The sequence below is a fragment of the Rhinopithecus bieti genome, unplaced genomic scaffold (genome assembly GCF_001698545.2).
Source record: "Rhinopithecus bieti isolate Rb0 unplaced genomic scaffold, ASM169854v2 scaffold_12151, whole genome shotgun sequence".
NCBI classification, from domain to species: Eukaryota; Metazoa; Chordata; class Mammalia; order Primates; family Cercopithecidae; genus Rhinopithecus; species Rhinopithecus bieti.
The window spans coordinates 1,718,418-1,743,842 of record NW_016807233.1 but is presented as its reverse complement, the minus strand read 5'-3'; the positions used below and the strand labels follow the sequence as shown (position 1 = coordinate 1,743,842).

Sequence of the window (25,425 nt, the reverse complement as noted above, 5' to 3'; positions counted from 1 at the left end):
CATTTTGTTTTCCTTTAGAGAGATAACTGCTGTTAACATCTTAGAGGTGTTTTATTTTGATCTTACCTAGAGAGAGAAACAGAGAGATTACACTGCATATTTAGCTGTATCAATTGCCTTTTAAAAAACATATTTAGCATTTTGTCATGATTTTTAAACACTGCATAATATTTCAGCCTGTAAATGTTTTATAAATTTAAAACCATTTCTATATTGTTGGTGACTCAGGTTTCTTCTAATGTTTTAATATCATAACTAATATAGAGAACACTCTTGTACATTATCCGATCATACATTTCCTATTAAGTCTTAGAAGTAGACTTACTGAGTCAAGCAATCTAACATAAATAGTTTAAAACTTTGAGTATACGTTGTCAAATTACTGCCTCCCTCAAAAAAGTTATGCCAGATGACTCTATCAGACACAGAACTTCTTTCTATGAAGGAAGCTCATTTCTGCAAACTTGTCAATGTGGAATGTTGCAATGTCTTTTAAAATTTTCAATAATTTGATAAGTGAAGAGTGAGTCCCTGGTGCCTTTGTGTTTCTTGGACTGATGGTCCCTCCTCAGTCTCCTTTGCCCTTATCTCTGACTCTGCCTGATCTTAAGCGTGCCCAGACTCAGGCTCAGTCTGGGTTGCTGCTTCCACACTACTGTCTAAGGGGGAAGCTCCTGCACTTTCATGGTTCAAATTGTACTTGTCGGCTTATGTGCTGAAGGCATCCCTCCTATCCACATCTCTCTGTTAAAGGCCAGGCCCATCTGCACAGACCCTAGTGCTTACTTCTCTTTAGGTGTCTCCAGGAGCCCCCAGTGCACACCTTCAAACCTGTACCCCAGGCATGAGATCCTCCTCCTGCATCAGGATTCTGCACAGGCATGAACTCCATGCTGGTATAATACCAAAACATTCAATCTGGGTGTCCCATAACATGTACATAATGTTAAAATTACAGAGGAAGATCCAGTGTCCTCTGAATCAGTAAGATAGCCTCCGCCCACCCCAACACACCTCATTTCCATGCCAGGAAGCCTGGGGTCATTGGTGAGACCTTGTCTTCTCCCTGCCTTGTCTACTTAGCATCCACCTGTTGGAGATGCCTGTTGACTCCATCTGGGACCTGTCGCCCAGAGCTCCTGGCTAGTAGCTCTCAAGCTACTAACACCGCCCTTGTCCATGCATCAGTAATTTCAACTCAGATTACTGAAAGTGTCAATTAAACAGACTCTCAGCATCTATGTTTGACTCTTTCCAATCCATTCTCCATGCTGCGTTTAACATGATCACTTTTAAAAGCAAGTTTGGTCCTTTCTCTTCCTTGAATAAAACCCCAAGATACTCCTTGTGCTCCTAGGGTGGGGGTGACGGTCCTCAAGGAGCCCCCAAAACCCTGCATGGTGTGGCTCTGCCCTCGCTCTTACCCGACCCTGCTCCCCTCTCCCCTACTCAACATCCTCCTTGTTTCCTGGAAGGTGCCAAGCTCCATGCTCCAACTCCAGACTGGGACATGTTATATACCCCATATGCTAGTCTCTCATCCATCCTTGACTTTCTCCCCATTTCTTCCCACAAATGTCTTTAAATCACTCATCTAATAATCTATTTAATGCCTCTCTTCCCCGTTTTCTTGCAAACTACCCAAGAGCAAGGACCAAGTCACTCTCACTGCTTCATCAGCAGCACCCTGTGCCATGCTTAGCACATAGTTGGTGCTCAATAAATTCTTACCACACAAACCAATAAATAAATGTTAAAGTGTTGAAATGTCTTTTCGCCTTTTGAACATTTTTTGAATTGTGTTTCTACACATGTTGCCCACTTAGGAGGATGAAGGTTCTTGCTGATTTGTGAAAATTTTATATGAACCCTCTGCTGTTCATCTGTGGTAAATGTGATTTCTTTTGATAAGTCATATTTTATGTTTTATTTGTGGTATGCATATGATGATAACAGTTAACACTTGTATAATGATTAATACTAATCATTATACTAATCATATGAGCAGGCAGAGTTTTATGGTGCTTTATATGTTTTTACTTCACACGACCCTATGAAGCATAGAAATTATCATCATTGTCATTCTGCACATGAGGAAACCGAGTCTCAAAGGGGTCAAGAAAGTTGTCCAAAGTCACACAGCTGGTGTTAACAGAAGCAGGGTCTCGTGCTCTTAATCTTTACACTATACTGCCTCTAAAGAATTATTTTTTTTTAAGTACAGAAGAGATAATGTTCAACCTGACTTTTGAAGGATGGGGGGAGTTAACCAAGAAAGGGAGAAAATGAAGAAACTTCAGGAAGGAATTGCATGTGCCAGATGTGGGCTGAGAGGGCACCCAGCTGCTCAGGAAGGGGCAAGTATACACCCAGGCTCTGTTCTGAGGTGAATAAAGCTGGAGAGGGAGCGAGAGCCAGGGCTTAAGAGTCTTTTTGGTTTTCCAAGGTGTTCAGGATTTGTCTTGTCAGCAGTGGGAGATACCGGAGGATTTATGAAAGGGAGTATTGTCTCAATTAATACTCTAGGTGGGTAAGCTTTCTCTTTCATGGTAAGAGTTATGATGAAACCATGGCAATATAAAGTTATATGTGACTGAGTGGTATATTAGCTGTAAAAATCCTCCTTCCTACTTCTGAGAAGTGCTACAGTAAGGCTATGAAGACCAAGCATTATGTATGTATCTGAGCTGTTTTCTGTTACTTCCCCCTCTGTTTTTAATGTCAGAAGAAAATGTACCATTACTTCTAGAGTAGAAGATGTTGGAATGTCTCCTCATTGGTCTTACTGTTCCAGTCACATGAGCACCAATGTGATGTTCATTACTAACACTAGTGCCTGCAAGGATATCCTACTGGAAAGGGGATTAGCTGTGATTTTGTTAAGCATGCAGCCAATGTTTATAAAAGACACAGTATCTGAGATGGCTGTTAAACATGTCAAGAGATTGTGTACAAGTGGAATAAATCAAGGAAAATTCTATAGGTTGGTCTGATTCTGTGGTATTACCAGAATTACTGGCAATATCTATAGCATTTAGAAACTTCATCCACAGTCAGATTTAATCCCAGGGCTATGAAGCCTGGAGAATATATGGATAGAACTCAGGAGAATCCACGATCTCACATGAGGGGAAAAGAACAGCAGTTTATTTTAAATGGCCTCTAACTAAAATTTGTATTGAGTGTGTGCAACAAACCACAGATGTACTAGCTGCAACTGTGACTTTGTCGTAGTGGAAATCACAGACATTTCAATATCACATTCCAGCCATTTCAGAGACCTTGAAAGGACATTGCTGCTCACCACACCTTCAGAACATTAGCTCTGATTTAATGCTTGGAAACGTATAATTTTGTTTTTTCAGTACCGTAATAGGTGCATTTTAATATCATTGGTGTCTTCTGTAATCTTTGTGACTTTGCTTTTATCTGTTTGAACAGTTCATTCTGAGAAGCCAGGCATGTGTCTCACTAGTCCACCAAATAAAGACCATAACATCAAATGTTAAGAGCCCCTGAGCTGATATCTTAAAAAGGAGACAAGCTTCTTAGCTTTTCTGACACCTCTGCTAAGGCATGCATGAAAAGGCTATGCCCCCATCCCACAATGGTTAGATTTGTTTTCAGAGTTTTTAGTACTGGGAAAATCTGGATTGCTTTTTTTCTTCCAAGAAGAATGTCTTTACGTTAAACCCTGTCTTTAAGTTTCTTGGCCTTAGGAATGACTCTTGAGCACAAGTTTGCATTTCCCTAGAGATGCCAGATTTAGCAGATTTAACAAATACAAATGTACGGCCACTCTGTACTATGTATATCTATAGATACATATATGTAAATAGTACATATACATCTCTGAATTTCAAATAAACAATGAATAATTTTAGTATAAGCATATAGCAAATATTGCATGTGACAGACTTACACTAAGTTATTTGCTGTCCATCTGAAATTCAAATTTAATTGGGCATCTTGTATTTTATCTGGCAACTCTAAAAACACCAAATTTGGGCCAATAGTCCTCCAGCTAATTAACTACAGATGGTTAGAATGTGTTTTCTTACACCATACAGTGATGGAAATTAGTTAACTGCCAAATGTCTTAATTTTTTATTGAATGTGAAGATATTTTTAAGTTCTACATTTCTTATTATCACTCAATGATCACAGAATCTGTTTTCAACTTTGTGACAAGCAAACAACTGAGAAATCCTACCAGTCTTTAAAGTAGATTTTGGTATAAACTGTGTTTCACTGAGATACAATTTCTGTATCAGAGAAATGTGGTCAAAATGTAGACTGATAGTGAGACTGAATTTCATCCCATTGTTAAATAACTTGGTTTTAAATCAAGCACAAGTCGTAATTTCCATTGCCTGGGATGACATTCATGCTAATAACTAATATGAATGCCAATAAAGATAAGCAGTTTACCTTTGCATGCAGGTGAATTACATCAAAGCCCATTAGTCATCAATTTACAGAGACTGACAACTCCACATTTATTTCAAATAAAAGAAAATGTAGTAGTCAGCATGAGGCCAGAAAACAAGCCAGCCTGAAATCGGTACCCATATTTATAACGTGCTTTCTATGTTTCCGTGCCTTCATCACAGTGCAAAATATTATAAATGTGAAGCAAAGAAAGATAAATGTGAGTGGTAAAAAGTGGCAGACTCAACATCTTAGCGAGAGATAGAGATTTAAAGGAAAATCAATTTGGAAGTATTGCAAATTATATAATGATGTAGCCTAAAAAGGCATGATCCAGTCTCAAGCAGCTTCTCATGTTTTACAGAAACAGGAGTTAAGAAAACCAGCATCACTACTTACTTCCCACATGTCATCTCCTGTGAATGTTCCAACCATGTCCACTTTGAAGTTTCATTAAATAAAACAACACATTAAGCCAGGCACGGTAGCTCACACCTGTAATCTCAGCACTTTGGGAGGTTGAGGCGGGCAGATCACTTGAGGTCAGGAATTCGAGACCAGCCTGGCCAACATAGTTAAACCCCGTCTCTACTACAAATACAGAAATTAGCCAGGTATGGTGGTGCATGCCTGTAATCACAGCTACTTGGGAGGTTGAGGCACAAGAATCATTTGAGCCCAGGAAGTGGAGGCTGCAGTGAGCCCAGATCGCAACATTGCACTCTCCTGGGCAACAGAGCAAGACTGTCAAAAATAAATAAATAAAATAAAATACTTGCTTCTCAACCAGTATTGTCTGCAAAAACAGAAGCCTTCCACTCTGACTTAACGCCACAGTCAGACAAACCCAAATGCTGTGGATTTCCTTCTCCTTAACCAAATGGTACTGTTTTGAGCCATCTTCTCCTCTGTTTTAGGTTTGGACTAATCCAGACAAAAATAGTGAAATTCCACAAGTCTATTGAAGAAATCTCTTTCCTAAAGAGAAAATTGGGGCCAGGCACGGTGGCTCACACCTGTAATCCCAGCACTTTGGGAGGTCGAGGCAGGTGGATCACTTGAGGTCAGGATCACTTGAGGTCAAGACCAGCCTGGCCAACATGGTGAAACCCCATCTCTACTAAAAATACAAAAATTAGCTGGGTGTGGTGGTGCACACCTGTAATTCTAGCTACTTGGGAGGCTAAGGAAGGAGAATTGCTTGAATCTGGGAGGTGGAAGTTGCAGGGAGCCGGATCGTGCCACACCACTCCAGCCTGGGTGACAGAGACAGACTCCATCTCAAAAAAAAAAAAAAAAAAAAAAGGAAAAGAAAAGAGAAAAAGAAAATTGAACAGTGCATTACGGAGGCTGACACAGTACAATTCGCCTCCTCACCCCCTCCCCACTTACTTCCAGACATCAGTGTTCCTGTTTTGCCAGTCATCTCACAACAATGCATGTCCAAGCCACGCTGTGATTAGAGGGAGAATATGCTTATTACCCAAGTTCTTCACATGTTGGAGCAGGGAGAGGCCGAGGGTGGTAAACCACAGGAAATTTCCATTTGCCCTCCGCTGCGGCACTCTCACTCTACAGGGAAGTTAGTTGTTATTAAGTAATAATGTTCAGCTGAGGTTGGTCACTCGTAACAACAGACAGATGTGTAATGTTTTATTTGGGTTAGCCAGCTCTCTCACAAATAAAGGGCCTGAAATTAAACTGTCTTTATGAAAATATTCAGCAAATGATACCTCTGGCTTATTCCAGTGTTCAGATTCTTTGCCATGGAAAATGGAAAATGAGTCCCCTGTTGAGCCCAGTATCTGTTTAAACTTGTCTTTGTCGAGTAGAGAAGGGTTGATCTATGAGATTAAAAAAAAAGTTTTTAAAGATTTCACATCAAAGAGTAAAGGGAACAACTATGCAAACCACATTCAGAGATGGAAAACAATTTTTTTTTAGTACTTATGGAATTTCAAACAACAATAATGGAATAGAAACATAGGGGGAAAGCTACATATCTGACTGCAGAGGCAAATTGCATTATTACACGCTCACATGCAATGCAAATGTGGATTGGTCTGTAAAAGAACACTTGTTGCTTTTCTAATGCATCGTAGGGTGAGAGGGGCAACTCTCCAATTTGCCAAGGCATCACTGGCAAACTCCAGCTACCGAACTGCTTGGGGAAATGGAGTTCTTTGGAAGACAGGTTCTGGGGAACTGCACCCCCAGAAATTCTGGTTCAGTAGCTCAAGTGTGGAGCCTGAGAGCCTGAATTTCTGATGATGGGGATGCTGCGGTTGGATGAGGGGAGAGGGGTCACACTATTCTATGCCACCCTGTCTTCAGTAGCCGGTGAGATGGATAACTCATCTCAACATATAGCATGACCACGAAGAGAGATACCTACCCATAAAATGGACGAAGATTCACAAAAGCTTGTTTCCAGCTCTCACCTTGTTACTGGCTCAGTAACCTTGAACAAGTTACTCAAGCTTTTTGATCCTTTTATCTCACCAGATATAAAGTGTAGAGTTTAGACCAGATCAGCACTCCTCACAGTGTTCTCAAATGTCACAAAAAGGCTAAACACACACACACACACACACACGTATATATAGCTACAGTCAAGCAAGTTTTATAACTGTAGGACATCTCAGAAACTGTAATAAACACATGTGCAATGTGGCTCTCCAAAGAGTGAAAACAATGGGGTGTTTGGGGGCTCAGCTCCAGCTCCGGCAGGCAAATCCTTCCAAAATTATTTAACCACAAATCCCTTTATGTGTGTGGAACACCTGAATCATACACTTCAGCAAGAGAACGCCTAATGTCCTCCAGCCTTAACTTTCCCAGCCTAGAATCTAGGTTCTCTCCACAGTCCTCCAATGTTCCCAGCCAGGCCAATGCTAAACGCTTCCTTTAATGATACCCATGATCCAAGGAAGAAACCTGAGAGCAATTTTCTACTGATTGTTTGCTTTTTTCCAGCAATTCTCAACTTTTCGCCAAGACATTACACCCGAACTTCTATCCCCAAGGAAATATTTTCTAACTAAAAACTCCACCTGGCAACTGCAGTGCTTATAGATTTAACCCCAGTGACTCTCCATTCCTTTGTTTGAAAGTAATGAGAATACATTTTAGACAATCGAATTTCTTGGCTTATTCATGTCCTCCATATTCCAGATAACTTTTAAGTGTTGAAAAGAATAGTGGGTTTCCAAGTGTAGTCTGAGGTCTAACAGCATCAGGGATATCTGGGAAACTGTCAGAACTACAGACCCTCTGGCTGCACCCCAAATCTGCTGAATCGGAAATTCTGGGTGGGGCCCAGTCATTTGCATTTTTATCAACCCCTCCAGGTGATTCTACAGGGCACTGAAGTTAGAGATCCAGTGTTGAGATCAGAAGCATGGACTATGGATTCCAACATACCTTGTGCTATATCACAGTTCCTTTGTCTGGAATATGGGAATAATAGTAGTACCTACTTCAGAGTCTATGTGAGAATTAAATTAATATATAATGCCTAATATCAGGCCTGGCACAGGGTGAGCAATGAGTCAATTAATTATATGCTTAATCTATAATGGATGCTGACGCGTAGTGAGCAGGAACTTAGCTTTGTCACACTGCACCACGAGGCTCCTTTGCAAGCTAATGCCGATGATGGTGGTTAAGATAGGAGTGCAGCCATGGGAACAGACAGAGCTGGTTTGCTCACTGGGTGCTCCATTTGTTAACTTTGTGAATGCATGTAAATTATTTAAATTCTCTAAGCTTAGTTTCCTCACCTAGAAAATAGAGAAAATAATTTCTTCCCAAGGTAAAGAGAAGGATTCAATATGATAGTATCTGTAACTGCTTTGAAAAGTGCCTGGACCCTTTTAAGCTGTCCCTTCCCAAATGAAAGCTGTCAATGACCTAATGATAGTGGTACCTGGGCAGCCCAGTGTGTCTATGTGATTACAGATCCTGAGGCCACTAGGTCCTTAAACTGGGGCTTCTTGCTCCACAAAATATTAGAATGATAGGATATGATGCCCTTACAACTTTCCCTAAAAAGTTGTCTTGTCATGATACATGTAAATATTGACTCAGAAGTAATCAAAAGAGAATTAGTCACCTTTTCTATGTTGTTCTTAGGGTTAAGGCAAGCCATTCTTTCCATTACAATCTTGTTAAATGTGGGTTCTTTTTGTAATCAGTGTTTAGTCATAGACCAACATTCAGAGTTTACATTAAGACTATTTCAGAACTCGGTTGGGTGCAGTGGCTCTCAACTGTAATCCCAGCTCTTTGGGAGGCTGAGGTGAGCGGATCACCTGAGGTCAGGAGTTCCAGAACAAGCTGGCCAACATGGTGAAACCCTATCTCTACTCAAAAAAAAAAAAAAAAAAGATATTTCAGAACTTTACATCTTTCCTTTAAATGCAGTACCTTTTAGGTCAGGCGTATAATCCTAAGATAAAAAAAAAATGTGTTAATAGTGAGTGTCTCTGTGGTTAGGTTTCACTAGGTTTTGCCTTGCTAACAACTCTAAGAACTGTGTGGCTTACAGCAACAAGAATTTTTCTCACCTGTGTTTCAAGTCAGCTGTAGTTGAATTATGGCTCAGTTCCAGGTTTCCTTCTTCCCACTTCCCAGAAGGAAGGAACAGCCCAATCCATGACCCACCCACATGCAAGGCAAGCCATGTGATGAGCCCGATACCTCTCTTCAGGCATGGTGTGGGTCACTGCTGCTCACACTCCATTGGCCAAAGCAGGTGACTGGGCCACATCTGACACAAGGGAGTAGGAAACACACACCCCATCCCCACTCCACCCCGGCAGGGACAGGCCCAGGGAAGGATCCTTTGTGGATGGACCCAGCTGAGAGGCACAGCAAATAGTTGCGAGCAACATACATCAACCACAACCTCCCAAATTGTCACAGCTCTACCAATAGTTTCCAAGTTCAAACACATCTTCCAAACACAGGCCACTGACAGGAAACTAGCTTACAAGTGTGCTGTCATCTCAACTGGTGCTTCCCCTGAAATCCTGAGAATTCCCCTGGAGGAGAATGAGTGATTCTGGAGCCTCCGAGGAGCTGTCATTCTTTCTGGGCCATCCTCAGTCCTCAGTAGCCTAAGGAAAAAGTGTTTTTGCAGAAGCAAAGTAGAATTTCCCCAGGAGATACAAACCGAAGGATTGCCTTCTGGAATCTGCTGAGAATCTACTTTGTCCACTTTGCTCTTTTTCAATGAACATGTCTGTTTCTGAGGCCACTTGGCAAAGCCATCTGTGCCCTTGGTTGGCATGGATGAGTTAAAAGCTGGACTTAGAACAGTCAGACCAGCTTTTAAAGTGGATCCTTCACTGCTCTGTAGTGTAGGGAGGAAAATGGCCCAAGGCCAAGGCCAAAGGTCGTGGTGCATGTGCTCCTGTGACCACAGTTGAGGGAGCCCAAGGAGGAGAGCGAAGCCTTTATTCTCAATTGTTTTAAACCTCCGGCGCTCACTGAACCCCAAGTAGATTCTCGTCAAGCATTTTGTTTTCTACTTAATATTTAAAACTGTGATACTTAGTCAAATTTAATCCAGGCATTTTTTATTTCTGGACAAAGAGATCATTGAAAAATTAATTTAACAGAAACATTTGATATGCAAAAAAGCAAAAAAGCTTTTTAAGCAACTTTTCTTACAAACAAGAAGTTATGTCTTTTCAGAGCTTAAAAGTGAGATCCACCACATGTTAATTTTAGTCTGGAAATCCAAAGTTACGATTTGATTTAGAGTTCACTCTTTATACCTCATCACCCTGGTTAATGGGCATGGAATGAGGTCACTGAAGGCCTGGTTGAGGAACCCTGGTTTTGGGGAGCCACTGTCTCCCCATTTTTCTGTAAGTGAGAAATGTTTTTTCTGTGGGGCCTTTGCTTTGTTAGTTCACTCTGAAACACAGAATGAAGTTTCCTCGAGATGGGCAAATTGAAAGCCTCCAAAATCTGGCTTAACAGAGCTCTAAGTTTTAAAGACATCAATGTTGTACTTACTAGAAAAAAAAAAATCATTCTTAAACTGAATTTATTTTCCCTAACAAAGCATCCATGTGACGGCTGGACCATCCCCATTTTATGCATACTTTTGAAAAAAAATCTTTTTGTTGAGGTACAATATGCATATATAGTTTTATTATCTTTAGCATTTCAAGTATACAGTTCAGTGATAATAAGCAGGTTTCAATTCTTTTTTTCCCTTTCACCCCGCTTCAAAGTCTCTAGTAACTATTAAACTCCTCTCTATTTTCATGAGATCCCCCTTTGTTTCCCCCCCACCCCGAGATAGAGTCTCAGAGTCTCACTCTGTCGCCCAGGCTTGAGTGCAGTGGCATGATCTCGGCTCACTGCAACCTCTGCCTCCTGGGTTCAAGTGATTCTCCTGTCTCAGCCTCCTGAATAGATGAGATTACAGGCACCTGCCACTACGCCCAGCTAATTTTTGTATTTTTAGTAGAGACCATGTTGGTTAAACTGACCATGTTGGTCAAACTGGTCTCGAACTCCTGACCTCGTTATCTGCCCACCTCGGCCTCCCAAGTGCTGGGATTACAGGCATGAGCTACTATGCCCAGCCGAGATCCACTTTTTTAGCTCCCACATATGCATGAGAACATGTAATATGAGTCTTTCTGTGCCTGGCTTATTTCACTTAACATAATGGCCTCCTATTCCATCCATGTTGCTGCAAATGGCAGGATTTCATTCTTTCTTATGGCTAAATAATATTCCACTGTGTATATACCACATATTTTTTATCCATTCATCCATTGTTAGACACTGGGTGTATTCCACATCTTGGCTGTTGGAAATAGTGCTACAATGAACATGGGAGGGCAGGTATGTCTTCAAGACACTGATTTCATTTCCTCTGGATCTATATCTAGTAGTGGGATTGCTGGAGCTTATGGAAATTCTAATTTTAGTTTGTTGAGGAACCTCCATACTGTTCTCCATAGTGACTGCACTAATTTACATTCCCACCAGCAGTGTAGGAGGGTTCCCCTTTCTCCAATCTGGAGGAGCTCATTTTTGAGACTTAGAGAAAAGTGATAGCATGTACACAAGGGTTGACTAGCATAAATGAGGGCTGAAAATCTCTTATGGGAATTAAAGATTTATCTGAACTTAATTTTAAGCTAATGTTTTTACTAGAATTATTTATATTATATGTATTTCCTATAGCTATAAATGTTACAATACATGCTTATATATTCTACAACATATACTATTTATATAACATTTATAATAATACATGTTAGTAATATGTTACAGTTTTGACCAGATTCTCCATATATTCCTGCTTTAAAACATCTATGACCTTGAGTCCCTGGGTAGTTGGCATTCAACTATGAGGATGGCAGAGGTTGTACATTCCTGGAGTGGATACACAGCTGTTCTCAGTGCCTCTGTGAAATGATGTTATTTTAGGATGCTAAGGGAAAGTTGAGCCATAAGGCTCTTTGTCAAGGGGAAACCGTATATCACGTGTGGTTCCCAGTGTGTGTTCCTGGAGCACCAGAGACACCATCACCTGAGGACTTGTTAGGCGTGCACATTCTCAGGCTTCACCCCAAACCCGCTGAATCAGCAACTCCGAGCCTTCCAGGTGATTCTGATACGGCTAAGCTTGAGCCCCTGCGTCAGGGCGGTTGCAGGCATGGGCACAAGAGCCTTGCTGTGGAATGTACCACTGCCCTGTGTCTGCTGTTGGGAACTTGGGCGAGTCGCTTACCCTCTCTGTGCCTTAATTTCCTAATCATGGGGATAATGATGGTGCCTACCTCTCAGGGTTGGCATGAGGGTTAAATAAGTTTCCATGTGGAAAGCACTTAGAACAGTGGCAGGCATGTGGTGGTTTAAGTGTTATCTACTTATGATGATGATGATTGTCATTATTGATTTGAACTTTTATTGCTATCATTACTTGTCTGAATATTTATCACATTATCTTATTATTGCTATAGTTACTATTTATCTGCATCTTTCCCACTGTGGGCCACTCTGGCTCCATTCTTGTTATTATTTGCTCATATATATCTTCCAACTGGTCAGTAGCTTTCTGGTCATTTCCAGGTTGATTTCTCTGATGGAACAGTGTGTTCCAGCTTGCTGTGGTGGGTTTTTGGATTGTTCATCCTTTTAAGAGCCTCTGTCTTTGATGGAATTTTTTTCCTCCCTCAAGATGGCAATGGGTACTACCCTTCCATTTCCCATTCTCCTTGCTGTGTCCCCAACACTGGAACTGTAGTTCTCCATATAGCTAAGTACCTTCTGTTTCATTCTGTTTCAGAGTGTGTTTATTTTCTTTCCTTTAACTTCAGAAAACAAGTGCTCACAGCATAAGCACTCAGTGACCTCAGATCGTAAATCTTTTACTGGTTTGAAGTAGGAGAAAGTGATACTGACCTATCCATTCGATAGTTGTAAGAACTTCACTTAGGTAGATATCACCATTCAAAGAATTGCAACCCCAACCCACAAACTGAAACGATATAACAAAAACTCCAGAAATAAACATTACTTCCAGAAATTAAAGAAAACAGATAATGGTTTGTGTGAAATATTGCTTAGCTGGGAAGATTAACCTTTTTCCCATTTGCCTTGAGAATACTCACTGGCATCGCTTGAGGCTGCAGCATTTACCTGGAGATGATTTTGCTACACAGTATATCTCTTTTATTATTATTTTCATGTCACTCTAGTATATCAACTTTGGAAACAAAAGACATCATTCTATTTATAACATTCTGTTTTTAGTAGTGGTATTTTTATTCACCAAATATAGTAATTATCGACTGCTGAACATATACAGGATGTTAACATCGATCTCCAACAGTTGTTGGCCAAAGATTCATTTGATGAATCCGATTTTTCTGAAATAGTAGATTCCAGTGATTCAGATGATTCTGATGCTAGTTCTGTTTAGAAATAACTCCAAGAACGATTTTTATGTTTTATTTTCACATTGAAAATCAATCAGATTTACTTCAGCCTGGAAAAGCATGTTTATGTAAAGTTAAATGAGCACTGGTGGCAAGTTGCACCTTTTTTTTTTTAAATGGGAAAAGCTTAAGATAGGGGAAATTAGAAGAAAATATTCTTCTCTCATTCTTTGTGTTTTTATCTTTTGGGAACCTGTTATTGTTGCTTACCATGTTAGAAGTTAAGCCAGGTCTATTGAAGAATCTCTAAGGGAAAATAACCTAAGGCAGTAACATAAAATTATATGAAATAAGAGTATGTATCAACAATGATTTAAACTTCATGAAAGAAGTCTGCTGAGGAATAAAATTCTGTAAATTAAGAGCCTATGAGGAAGTGCAATTCATAAAGCCTATGGGTAAGATTGATGGGCACAAAGAAGATTCTGGGTCTTCATAGAGCACTGACAAAGAGGTCGATTGCCAAACATGCTGTGGCCACACTGGCAGGATCCAGCCTGTAAGAAGCTGCACAGGTTAATTTGGAATAGTTCAACTATAAGAGAGTAATAACTGTAAGTAATTGGTGGATCAGAAGAAACGTAGGAAGTATAAGTGTGCCTATGTGTGTGTGAGACATAAAAACATATGGGTGGAGACAGATGGATGACAGATAGATAGAGATGATAGATAATTGATAGGTAATAGATCAATAATTGATAGATGATAGATAATAGGTAGGTAGACATTTAGATCGGTAATAAATAGATAATAGATTGATAGGTGATAGATAATAGATGATAGATTAGATAGATAGATAATTGATAGATAATAGATTGATAGAAGATAAATAATAGATAGGCAGATAGCTTAGGAAGAATTATTTTCAAAAAGTAGATGCAGAAGAACCTCTTGAATTTAGAGAGGATTACATGAAACTGTCAATGTTTAAGGGGATTTTGTGGTGGACTGACAGGAACCCTGGGCTAGCTTCCAAAGACTTTGGACTTCATTCTTTCTGCCAGGACCCAGCTGTGTCAAGTGGGATGGTTCTGACAATCTTTTCCACTCTAATGTCCTATGACTCAACAGTAGCAATGCATTTCCACAGGCGGTAAAAATATTCTAGACTCTTCCCTTCCAGCGCTCACTGTTTACTTCCTCTGCATTTCCCCTTCCTGCCTCCCCGTGTGCTGGTCAGTTCATAGCGGGCCTCAATGAGGGTGGGTTAACCCTCTCTTTCCAGGGTGTTTTGCTACGAAGCTCCCTCCAGGGGCTGGGAACTGTGTGGTGAGGGCTGTGGTTGGGGTTCAGCTTCCTTCTTAAATCGTTCCTTGAGCCTTTACCCTATTCTGTGCACTGCGCCAGATTTCCAGGGATTGGAAGGTAAATGCCACGGTGTAACTCTTAGAAAATCATCGGGGCTCAGTCTTACTGGGGTGCCCTTGGTAACCACCTATGAACCCATGTGTCCCTCTTTCTTTCAGGCAGTAGCAGAATCCCATGGTAGCCAGGTGGGTGAAGGGGAGCGAGGACGTTCTACCTGCCTTGAAGAAGACACCTGACCTGCGGATTGAGTGACCAGGTAGTAGAGGGTTCTGAAGGCATCACACACTTGAGGGAGGGAGGAGAACAGAGAGGGCTATGGCACCCTTTGACTGCTGACTGCCAGCTGCTGTCTTTCCCACTGAGAAATGCTGCCCCCAACACACCCAGAGGCTCTAGGTCTTGTCCTGTGATTTCTGTCCACCAAGCCTTGATAGGAGGTATGATAGATGCCATTAAGTCCAGCACTAGATACAAAGGACTGCAGCAAAAGTGCTCTCAGCGGAAAGAGGAAACAGGTCCAGTTCATCCCAAGCCTGGCTTGCTGCCCCTTTGAAAGAGAGTTTAAAACAGAAGCTTCATGGTGCTGCCTTCATAAAAACAGGGCCAAGCTTTCCAGAATCTGGCAGAGGGCTGAGTGCCCGCAGGACACTTGTGTATCACTCACACTGGAAAACTTAAGCCTCTGTTTTTATTCCAGTGGATTGAATGGCATGCAGTTTCCTCAGCAGTTTAAAAAAAAAATGCATGCAGTCACTTGCAGACAGGCTGCATTTGTCTCTGCTGGTGCTCACGTTACAAGCTTGTCTGTGCATTTGGGCATGCCAGCGTGGTGTTTCATTTCCAAACCTTGACTGTGGTCACTTCGTTGTACTGAGAAGTGTTGCTGAGGGTATAGTAAGGCCCTAGTTTATCAATTATATCCTGTACTTTTCTTCTAACTTGATCCCAAGAACAGTGGAATTTGCTTCAAGGTAAACAAATTTTGAATAACTTATGGCCCTTCTTTGCAACAAAAATGAAAACGCGACCTCTAAGGAAAAATCAATTTCAAGGGGGCATTTAGTAAATAACACAGTCTTAATAATGTAACAGGAAAATTAAAATGCCCAGCAGACGCTTTGCATCCTGAACAGGTGTTTGCTGCTAATGGATACAGTTTCCATTTCCTTGAAGGGATTTGCCCAGAGGATTACTTTCAAAACTTCTATTGAGATAATACTGCTCTAACAGAAAGAGCATTGCATGAATCTGTATATCAGTTCCTTAATAAAAGGGAAGTATTTTTAATTCTTAAAATACCAATGAGGTGAAGAAAAACATGCTGCCCAGGTAAAGTTACTCTGTTATCACCCACATTATCTTTTTCAAGGAATGTGGGGGAAATGTATGTCAGTCACCAGGCAGGTACTATAAGACGCTAGAGGCCTCCCAGACAGCTTGTTTCCGACTGTTAACATGGAGCAGAGCATTCCCCGGGGCTGAGCATGGAAGCCCAGCACTTCTTATAGGTATGCCTTTCCTACTACAATGTTAGATGCCTACACTTACTGACTTTTTCATTTGCTCTTTAAAATAGATTTCTCCTGCTGGTTCTGCTTAGTTCTACGGAGTAAGGTAGAATTTTGGTGCCATATCTAAATATCATGTCTAAAATGACATTGGAAGCACTTTTCCAAGAATAACCAGCATATTGATCAAGTCATTAATAAAGCCTAATTATTTGCTATAAGAATGTTTCAGGTTGTTTCATAACTGAGTTTTTTCCAAAGTCATAACAAAGCTAGGAGAGGTTGTAGATTCTTAATTATTCATTAGATTAGTGGGAAAATGAATTGCTATTACAAAGAATATCATGCAAAAAATAGGTTTTAAAAAATGCATTACTACTAACTGAGTTTTAAAAACGTATACTAATATTCTCCATATCAAGAACTGTTTCATGGGTGGTAGATTTTAGTTATAGCAGTACTGGACTAACACTCAGTCAATAATTTTAAATTTTCTATAATTGAGAATACATGGTAGCTGAATATAAGTAAACATATTACTCTATGAGATATATGCATAAGAGTTTGTTATCACAAAAAACAGCATAACATTATTATTTTGAAATACGAGGCTCTGTTTTAACACTTTACCTTATTTAATAGTAACAAAATCCCTGAGGAGTAGGTTGTATTGCCATTTAAAACACTGGAGAACAGAGGTCCAGAGAGGTTGAATAGCTTTCTCCAGGTCACACAGCTGATGAATTGCAGAGTCAGCATTTAACTCCGGTTTGCCTTTATGCAAAGTCTCTGCTCCTCACTTTACCCTACTGACCACCTAAGTATAGATCAGTTAATCTTGCCTCAGAATTCTCCTTTCTTGCATACTTCCATGTACATTCATACTTACTTCACATGATGGTCCTATTTTCTGGAAGTTCCACCATATGTGGGGATAATGAAACGTCCTTGTCATTTCTCTAAGTATTTCCAGAGCCTGGCAATGGATGCCATTCACATCGGCATGTCCAGCACCCCCCTGGTGAAGCACACTGCCGGGGCTGGGCTCAAGGCCAACAGACCCCGCGTCATGTCCAAGAGTGGGCACAGCAACGTGAGAATTGACAAAGTGGATGGTATATACCTACTCTACCTGCAAGACCTGTGGACCACAGTTATCGACATGAAGTGGAGATACAAACTCACCCTGTTCGCCGCCACTTTTGTGATGACCTGGTTCCTTTTTGGAGTCATCTACTACGCCATTGCATTTATTCACGGGGACTTAGAACCTGGTGAGCCTATTTCAAATCATACCCCCTGCATCATGAAAGTGGACTCTCTCACTGGGGCGTTTCTCTTTTCCCTGGAATCCCAGACGACCATTGGCTATGGAGTCCGTTCCATCACAGAGGAATGTCCTCATGCCATCTTCCTATTGGTTGCTCAGTTGGTCATCACGACCTTGATTGAGATCTTCATCACCGGAACCTTCCTGGCCAAAATTGCGAGACCCAAAAAGCGGGCTGAGACCATCAAGTTCAGTCACTGTGCAGTCATCACCAAGCAGAATGGGAAGCTGTGCTTGGTGATTCAGGTAGCCAACATGAGGAAGAGCCTCTTGATTCAGTGCCAGCTCTCTGGCAAGCTTCTGCAGACCCACGTCACCAAGGAGGGGGAGCGGATTCTGCTCAACCAAGCCACTGTCAAATTCCACGTGGACTCCTCCTCCGAGAGCCCCTTCCTCATTCTGCCCATGACATTCTACCACGTGCTGGATGAGACGAGCCCCCTGAGAGACCTCACACCCCAAAACCTAAAGGAGAAGGAGTTTGAGCTTGTGGTCCTCCTCAATGCCACTGTGGAGTCCACCAGCGCTGTCTGCCAGAGCCGAACATCTTATATCCCAGAGGAAATCTACTGGGGTTTTGAGTTTGTGCCTGTGGTATCTCTCTCCAAAAATGGAAAATATGTGGCTGATTTCAGTCAGTTTGAACAGATTCGGAAGAGCCCAGATTGCACCTTTTACTGTGCAGATTCTGAGAAACAAAAACTTGAGGAGAAGTACAGGCAGGAGGATCAGAGGGAAAGAGAACTGAGGACACTTTTATTACAACAGAGCAATGTCTGATCTTAGGGGTGCCATCCAGGTTTAACCCTGCAAGCTGTTTCCACATCAGAACTCCCATCAAGCACAAAGATTGCTGTGAAAACGAAAATGTGTAGATGCATTCTCAAAAACTGCACGGACATACAAAATCAATCTTTCCCTTTGATCTTGTGACTAAACCAGCATTTCTATGTTTGAGAGATTTCCTTTTAAGTGCTTCGAATGAAAGTGAACTCTCATAATTCAAGTTGTATAAAATAAAGCTACATTTCTAAGAGCTTGGTGTAGGGCAATTGGAATAGTGTCCTGTTAGATAAACAGACACTTAGCAATGCTGACATTAAAAGGAACTGTATTTCTATACAAGATTATTAGCTCTAATATAAGATATTTATTTAACCAATAACCTTATGGCCAAGAGTTGAATTGTGGTTCAGTATTCATTGATCTCACTGCTTTAAAACATGCTGTTTTGTTCAAGCAGAAAAAATATTATATCTAATGATGTCTATTTGGTAATACCTAAAAAGAGGTAGAGCGAGTCTGTATTCACAAAATATAGTAATTTCATTTTTACCTTTCTTCAGTGAACTGAATTGTATGGAAGGAAATCGATCAGATCTGTCATTCACAACTGTGGAAACCTACAAAAATGGGGCTGATGCCATTGTTTCCTCTATTTTTTTATTTTATTTTTATGTTTTGGAATTACTATCCTCTTTCCATTCAAAATGTGTCCATTCAAAATGTTTCCATTCAAAATGTGGTTCACAGACCCACCGCATCAGCACCATCTGAGCGCTTATTCGTAACGTGTAGATTCTCAGGTCCCAGCCAGACTTACAGAATTGGGGTGTCTGTATATTAACAAGAACCCCAGATGATTTGTATACGATAAAAGTTTGAAAGCTCTGCTCTGGACAATGTTTTCAAAGCAACTTTCTGAAGCCATGTGGAAAACTGACTGTGGGTCCCGTATCCCCATGGCATCCAGACCTGGCCTCTCTTCATTTCATTATTATTGGCCAATATTTCTTTCAGCCACTTCATTTCTTATCTATTAAAATGCCTTGCCCATAAAGGAACTGCATAGAATTATCCCCTGACATTCCAAGAGCAAAATAAAGCTCTTGAGAGTAATTGCTGTCTCAGTCATGCTTGCTGATTACAGTTAGCACAAAAGAAAAATTCAGCTGCCTGACAATACAGGAAATGTTCTCAGATGCTGAAGTTTGTAAGGTCCGATGGGGCCATGAGGAAGAAGAGGAGCTGAAAGTAAGGAACTCATAAACAAGATGACTCTTTGATGCATGAACAAGATTTGAAAATCTCAAACCTATAAAGAATACCCCCGCTATTTAAATAAAGCTCATACCAAGAGGTGACATTTTGCTCCAGGCAAAATTCAGGGGTCCAGTGCCCTGCATTCCTTTGACGCAAAAAATAACTGGGCTATGACTGGTTAAATGTCCAAAAGGTGAATTCTCATTTCATTCAAACAAAGACAGATTTGTGCATTCACTCAAGCAGAATGTGGCCATGAATATTCAGCCCCTGCATACGTACAAAGATGTACACATGATTCCCGCCACCACACACAAATACACTTACACACACGCACACACACACACACAGGCCCTGGCTCTTCAAGCATAATCATGGTAGTCATCAGTGAAAGACATTTGCGATTAAGACAGCAAGTCCTTGACAAATATGTTCATATCTATTTGGTTCTATAAAAATATGAACATTGGGACTCAGAGAAAATGGGGAAAATAAAGTGGATTCAGATAATCAGTGAAATGATGGTATAGATTACAGTAGATCTGCTATATATTGATGTTACTGCATTTGCAAATGTCCTCCCATTAAACAGAAAATGCCGCTAAAACCCTTGGCCTGGAACTGAACTAGTTTAAGTTGTGTATAAGGATAATGGGAGTAAAGTTTGTGAAAGTTTAAAGAACAACCTCAATCCATGAACAAGAGGGAGGATGTTGTCTTTAATTATTTAGAAGGTTTTTTTTCTTTGTCTGTTGATAAATTTATGGAAGGTTGCTTTAGATCTCCATTCCTTAAAAAATATTACATGGCAGTATAGTTAGATATTATCTCTTTTAGTTATTATACTTGCTATTTTTACTGTATACTGTGGTATAATCAACAAAAAATAATTCCATGGGCATGTTTACACCTTTTCTGTTGCACTATTAAATTCTTTTCACAGTATTTATATCAATGCTAATTTAAATGTGATGCTGATTAAAAATCTTGCTCATTTATGTTGTATCTGGTACAAGGACATAGCATAAGATTCAGAAAAATTTTTGTATTGTCATTTAGCGTATCAATTTCAGCCAAATTTGGAAGACTTGATCATCTTACCTTTTGCTCTACACACTCAAAACAAATATTGGAGTAGAAATATCACCTTAAAATATATCTTAATTTACATTTAGATAATATTGAAATCACATTCTATTAAAATTGGAAATTTAATTCAAATAAAAATCAAACAAAATAGTTGTTTCAGTTTATCTAAACATCTGGTCTTAAGAGTGTCTGGTTTATGGCCGGGCGTGGTGGCTCACGCCTGCAATCCCAGCACTTTGGGAGGCCGAGGTGGGCAGATTACGGGGTCAGGAGATGAAGACCATCCTGGCTAATACGGTGAAATCCCTCTCTACTAAAAATACAAAAACTTAGCCAGTCGTGGTGGTGGGCACCTGTGTTCCCAGTTACTCGGGAGGCTGAGGCAGGAGAATGGCGTGAACTCGGGAGGCGGAGCTTGCGGTGAGCCGAGATTGCGCCACCGCACTCAAGCCTGGGCAACAAAACGAGACTCCGTCTCAAAAAAACAAAAAGTGTCTGGTTTTAAGAGTGTCTTAAAACCAATATATGTATAAGTCAGCAAATCATATAATATTCAATAAATAGCACTGAAGTTGGATCTGGTTTGAAACTTACCATTTTCCTCGAACCTTAACTATTATTACTATTATTACTTTGTAGATAATACTTTCATGTTACTATGCAAAGGATTTAGGTAGCAAACTTAATTTATTATATCTGGTCAGTCTTCTGCTTAAAACAGATTTACACTCAACACCCAGCTAAGGAGGAGCCAAAGTAGTGGAGTATTCCTGACCCAAAAAGGCATTTGAATTTTGAAACATTTCTAATGTGTTAGGTTTTCTCAATGAGTCCATTAAAAAACGTTGTGTTCCATTTGAGAAACCACAGAGTCAAGAGCAGTAAATCAGTGTGCCCCACAAGCCGTGTCTTATTCAGCAATAAAATAGATGGTGCTCACATGGTGCCTGGCAGACAGTGGCTCTGGACAGCAAAACACTGAGTCACCCAACCCTACTCCTTTGGGATGGGGTGGAGAGTCATGCATTGGCTCCCTTTTTCATCCTGGGGAAATTACAACACAAAGCAGAGTGTCTAGAAATCTAAAGAGCTGGTTTAAGGTGAAAAAAAAATGCCACGAATTAATGAACCAGATATTTAATAAATCGAAACAACTGTTTTGTTGGATTTTTATTTGCATTAAATTTCCCAATTTTTAATAGACTGTGATTTCAATATTATCGAAATGTAAGCGAAGATATATTTTTAAGGTGGCATTTCTACTCCAGCATGAAAAAAATAGTGACACTCACACTCTAATATTATTCTGTCTCCCTTATTTGAGTCTTCAATATATATACCCCAGCTGGAGGGAGAAGAAGAGAAGAGAAAAATGAAAGCACTAGAGCCTTTGACTAGGTTTGGTTCTGTATGCTGTCAGGATGTTCAAAAGGTCAGACATTTGACCACACGGCACAGTGAAGACTCTCAGGCTGTCAATTTTGGCTTTCGTTCTTGCTAGACTTTTCTTCGCCTATTAAATTTCTGAAATAACTAGTTTTATCATAGCTTTCCATGATGCAGTTTTTTTTAAGTGAAAGGTAACTAGCATTTCCAGTGGTGATTTCCAGGTTCTGTGGTGTGCACTCGAAATCTAGTCTCTGACTGTTAAACTCTGGATAGGTACAGATTATCTTAATTTTCTTCCTCTGGGGAAGAGTTACTTACACTTGAAGCTCAAAAGCTTAACATTCACCTCTAAATGATTAACTTCATACACTTTACCCTTTGTGAATTTCAATTTATCTTTTTTGTTTTTCTTTCTTTCTTTTTTTTTTTTTTTTTGAGACTGGTCTCGCTCTGTTGCCCAGGCTGGTGTGTAGTGGCGCAATCTCGGCTCACTGCAAGCTCTGCCTCCCGGGTTCACGCCGTTCTCCGCCTCTGCCTCCCGAGTAGCTGGGACTACAGGCGCTGCCACCGTGCCCGGCTAAGTTTGTTTTTGTATTTTTAGTAGAAACGGGGTTTCGCCGTGTTAACGAGGATGATCTCGATTTCCTGACCTCGTCACCTGCCCGCCTCGGCCTCCCAAACTGTTGGGATTACAGGCGTGAGCCACCGCGCCCGGCCGAACTTCAATTTATCTTTAATCAAAGTGACTTCCAGTCAATCCCCGGACCTGCGGACAGCAATGAGTGGTTTTCTACTCTCAAAACCAGTGTGACTTCTGAGTAGTAGTAGACTCTCTAGAGTTGAAATTTGCAATAAAATTGCATGATTAGAAATTAATTGGGATTTTAAAGAATAAGGAGTTATTTGCCTTCTTAAACTACTAGTATTTGTCAGTAAACTCTGTTTTAATTTTTTTTTTTTTTTTTTTTTTTTTTTTTGGAAAGGACAAAGCCTTTGTCTTCAGAGCAAGAAGAGGAATTTGTGTACATTCGGATAGCCACATATTGAGGGCAGGAACTTTTACTTTTCAATTGGTATGTTGACAGTGTGTAAAAATAGAAGACCAAGAGAATGCAGTTGATTGGAGATGATAGTTAATAGCTAGTAAAAATTACAAGAATGGATGATGGAAGTCAAAGGACAGAACTGATACATGAGTATAAAAGCCAAGGATGTCATATATGTAGGTCAAGGCTTTGTAATCTGAATATAATGCCTGCGAGTTAGGACTGCCAGGCACTCTGTATGTGCAGAATATGTCCTATATGGAGTAATTTTTGATTTGTGTGGACTTTTGAAGGTTACCTTAAATGTCTTATATGCAACCTTTTTTCCCCGTATATTACAAAATTGCCTTGGAAATTAGACAAATCTTCAAACTTAACTGAAACTCCTGTCCTGAATAGTTATTTGCCAAATCTGACAAACTTATAAAGAGTGTTCGCATAATCCCAAACTATGCCCACTTCTAGAAGAGAAATACATGGTTCTTTATTTGGAGTTTATGATATTCATACAACTAGTAGTAGAGTCAGGGAGTATTCCAGAAATGTATTTCCCTGGCTTGCCCAATTATCAAGGGAAAATTTCAGCTGAACACAGGAAACCCAGTCAACCCAGTCTTTGACACTCCTGTGTGCAGTGTGGAGCGGCGTGCACTGTCTGAGCCTCCATAGTGAGGAATGGTCTTCCCTGGGGCTTCACCCTAGAAGGATGGGCTCAAAGTCACCCTCCACGTGGGTGCACAGGAGCCCAGGTTCTCAAGCCCCAGTTGCAGAATTAGGCTGATGGTTTTACAGAAGTGTCCTCCTAAAAGTCCATCGCCAAGTTTTGTTTGGTTAGCAACCCTTGCCACATGATGTAATACTTAGCTATAATTTTATCTTTATTCAACGCCAAATCTTATCTAGTGTCCATGCCCTCCTACCTACTTAAAATTTCTAATTTCACCCTCAAAAATATTTAAGTAAATAAAAGTTAGATCTACTCAAAATTAGACTCCAAGGGAATTACTATCGTTGATTATAGAGTATCTATTTCCTTAAAACAAAAAATCAGAAGTTGTTGACTCTGAGCTAGGAAATGCGTGATCTCTCAGCTGACTGTTACTTTATGCAAATTTACTTAATATTATAGAAAAGTAAAGAGCTTCCAAGAAGGTGATTGGAGGGAAGTTCAAAGGGAAGATTTTTTTCATTCGCTGTAGTTTTAGCTGTATTCTTTCATCTGCAATCAAATCTCAGGATTAAGGATGTCGTATTAAATCAAATCATTACAGGAAGTATGACTGTATCAGCGGCTTTTTACACAAACAAACCTCCAGATCACAAAAGGAAGCCGTGTTTGTGTGCTGACGCGAAGTGTTACATAGCAGCCAGGAGAGGAAGGATAGCAGCCGACTTGGATCCATTTTTGAGGAATGATTTCTGTAAGGTGTCATGGAATAGTAAGTTACAGAAAGGAGGCTTTTGTAAACAGAATCTCCATCCCAGAAAGATGGACTCCAAAATACTACTTAATGAAATTCATGGGAACGTTATGGTAATGGAAATCCCAAATGACATGCAGATTTTATATGCAAACAAACCCACTACTTATAACTCCTGGTAGTGTCTACTAACCAAAATCTTGATCACACTTCGGTCTCTTCCTATATATAGAACCACATCTGATCCTTATACAGTGTTGCAAGATTTATATCCTTGCTTTCCCATGGTTCTTAAGTGAGTCTTAAGCTTGGATTTGCTCCAGCAGAATGGTGGTTCGTGTTTCTCAAGGCTGAGCTACTATTTGGTGCATGTCGGAAATCTCACACTAACTGTGGATACTCTGTCATCACTGAACCCAATCATACAATGACCAGACAGCTTTAAATACCTACTTTTGTATCCTATGAATTCATCCCTTTATTTGTCAAATCCTTTATTTCCATATGTGGCTCTGTCACCTCTTTTTTCTCTTCAAATAAATGGAATCACTGTAACTTGTGAAACAATGGCAAACACTATAAAGCTAATTTTACAGTCTTGGGTTTCTTTTTGTTTCACTGGAATGGTAATGGTGTTATAGTGGTGCTCTGACAGACAAAAATCGAATATGTCCTTAGAAAGTTCAGAGGTGGACTTACCTGAAATAACCTTCTCCAGTGATGGCAATCACAATAATGTGGGATGAATGGGTCCTAAAAACTTATCAAGGTGTCACTATATATCAGTACCTAAAGAAATGTATTTTGCTTCTCTCCAATCACTGAATAGAAAGGAAAAGAAATCCCTGCCTCATCGCTCCTTTTTTTTTTTTTTTTTTTTTTTTT

General features: G+C 40.3%; 1 protein-coding gene across 8 annotated transcripts in view; it reads left to right on the top strand.

The window, feature by feature from the left end:
* Positions 1-25,425, top strand: part of KCNJ15 (potassium inwardly rectifying channel subfamily J member 15) — a 54,572-nt gene that overhangs the window by 27,472 nt on the left and 1,675 nt on the right. For 4 of the 8 annotated variants that reach the window (XM_017880676.1, XM_017880678.1, XM_017880677.1 and 1 more), the window contains 2 exons: positions 14,873-14,970; positions 17,187-20,036. In XM_017880676.1, the coding sequence (XP_017736165.1) occupies positions 17,205-18,332 (1,128 nt within the window). In that variant the 5' untranslated portion in view covers positions 14,873-14,970; positions 17,187-17,204 and the 3' untranslated portion in view covers positions 18,333-20,036. Of the gene's footprint in view, positions 1-14,872; positions 14,971-16,083; positions 16,249-17,186; positions 20,037-23,056; positions 25,142-25,425 lie in introns of those variants that run through there. The other 4 variants (XR_001887100.1, XR_001887101.1, XR_001887099.1 and 1 more) reach the window with 4 other exon arrangements.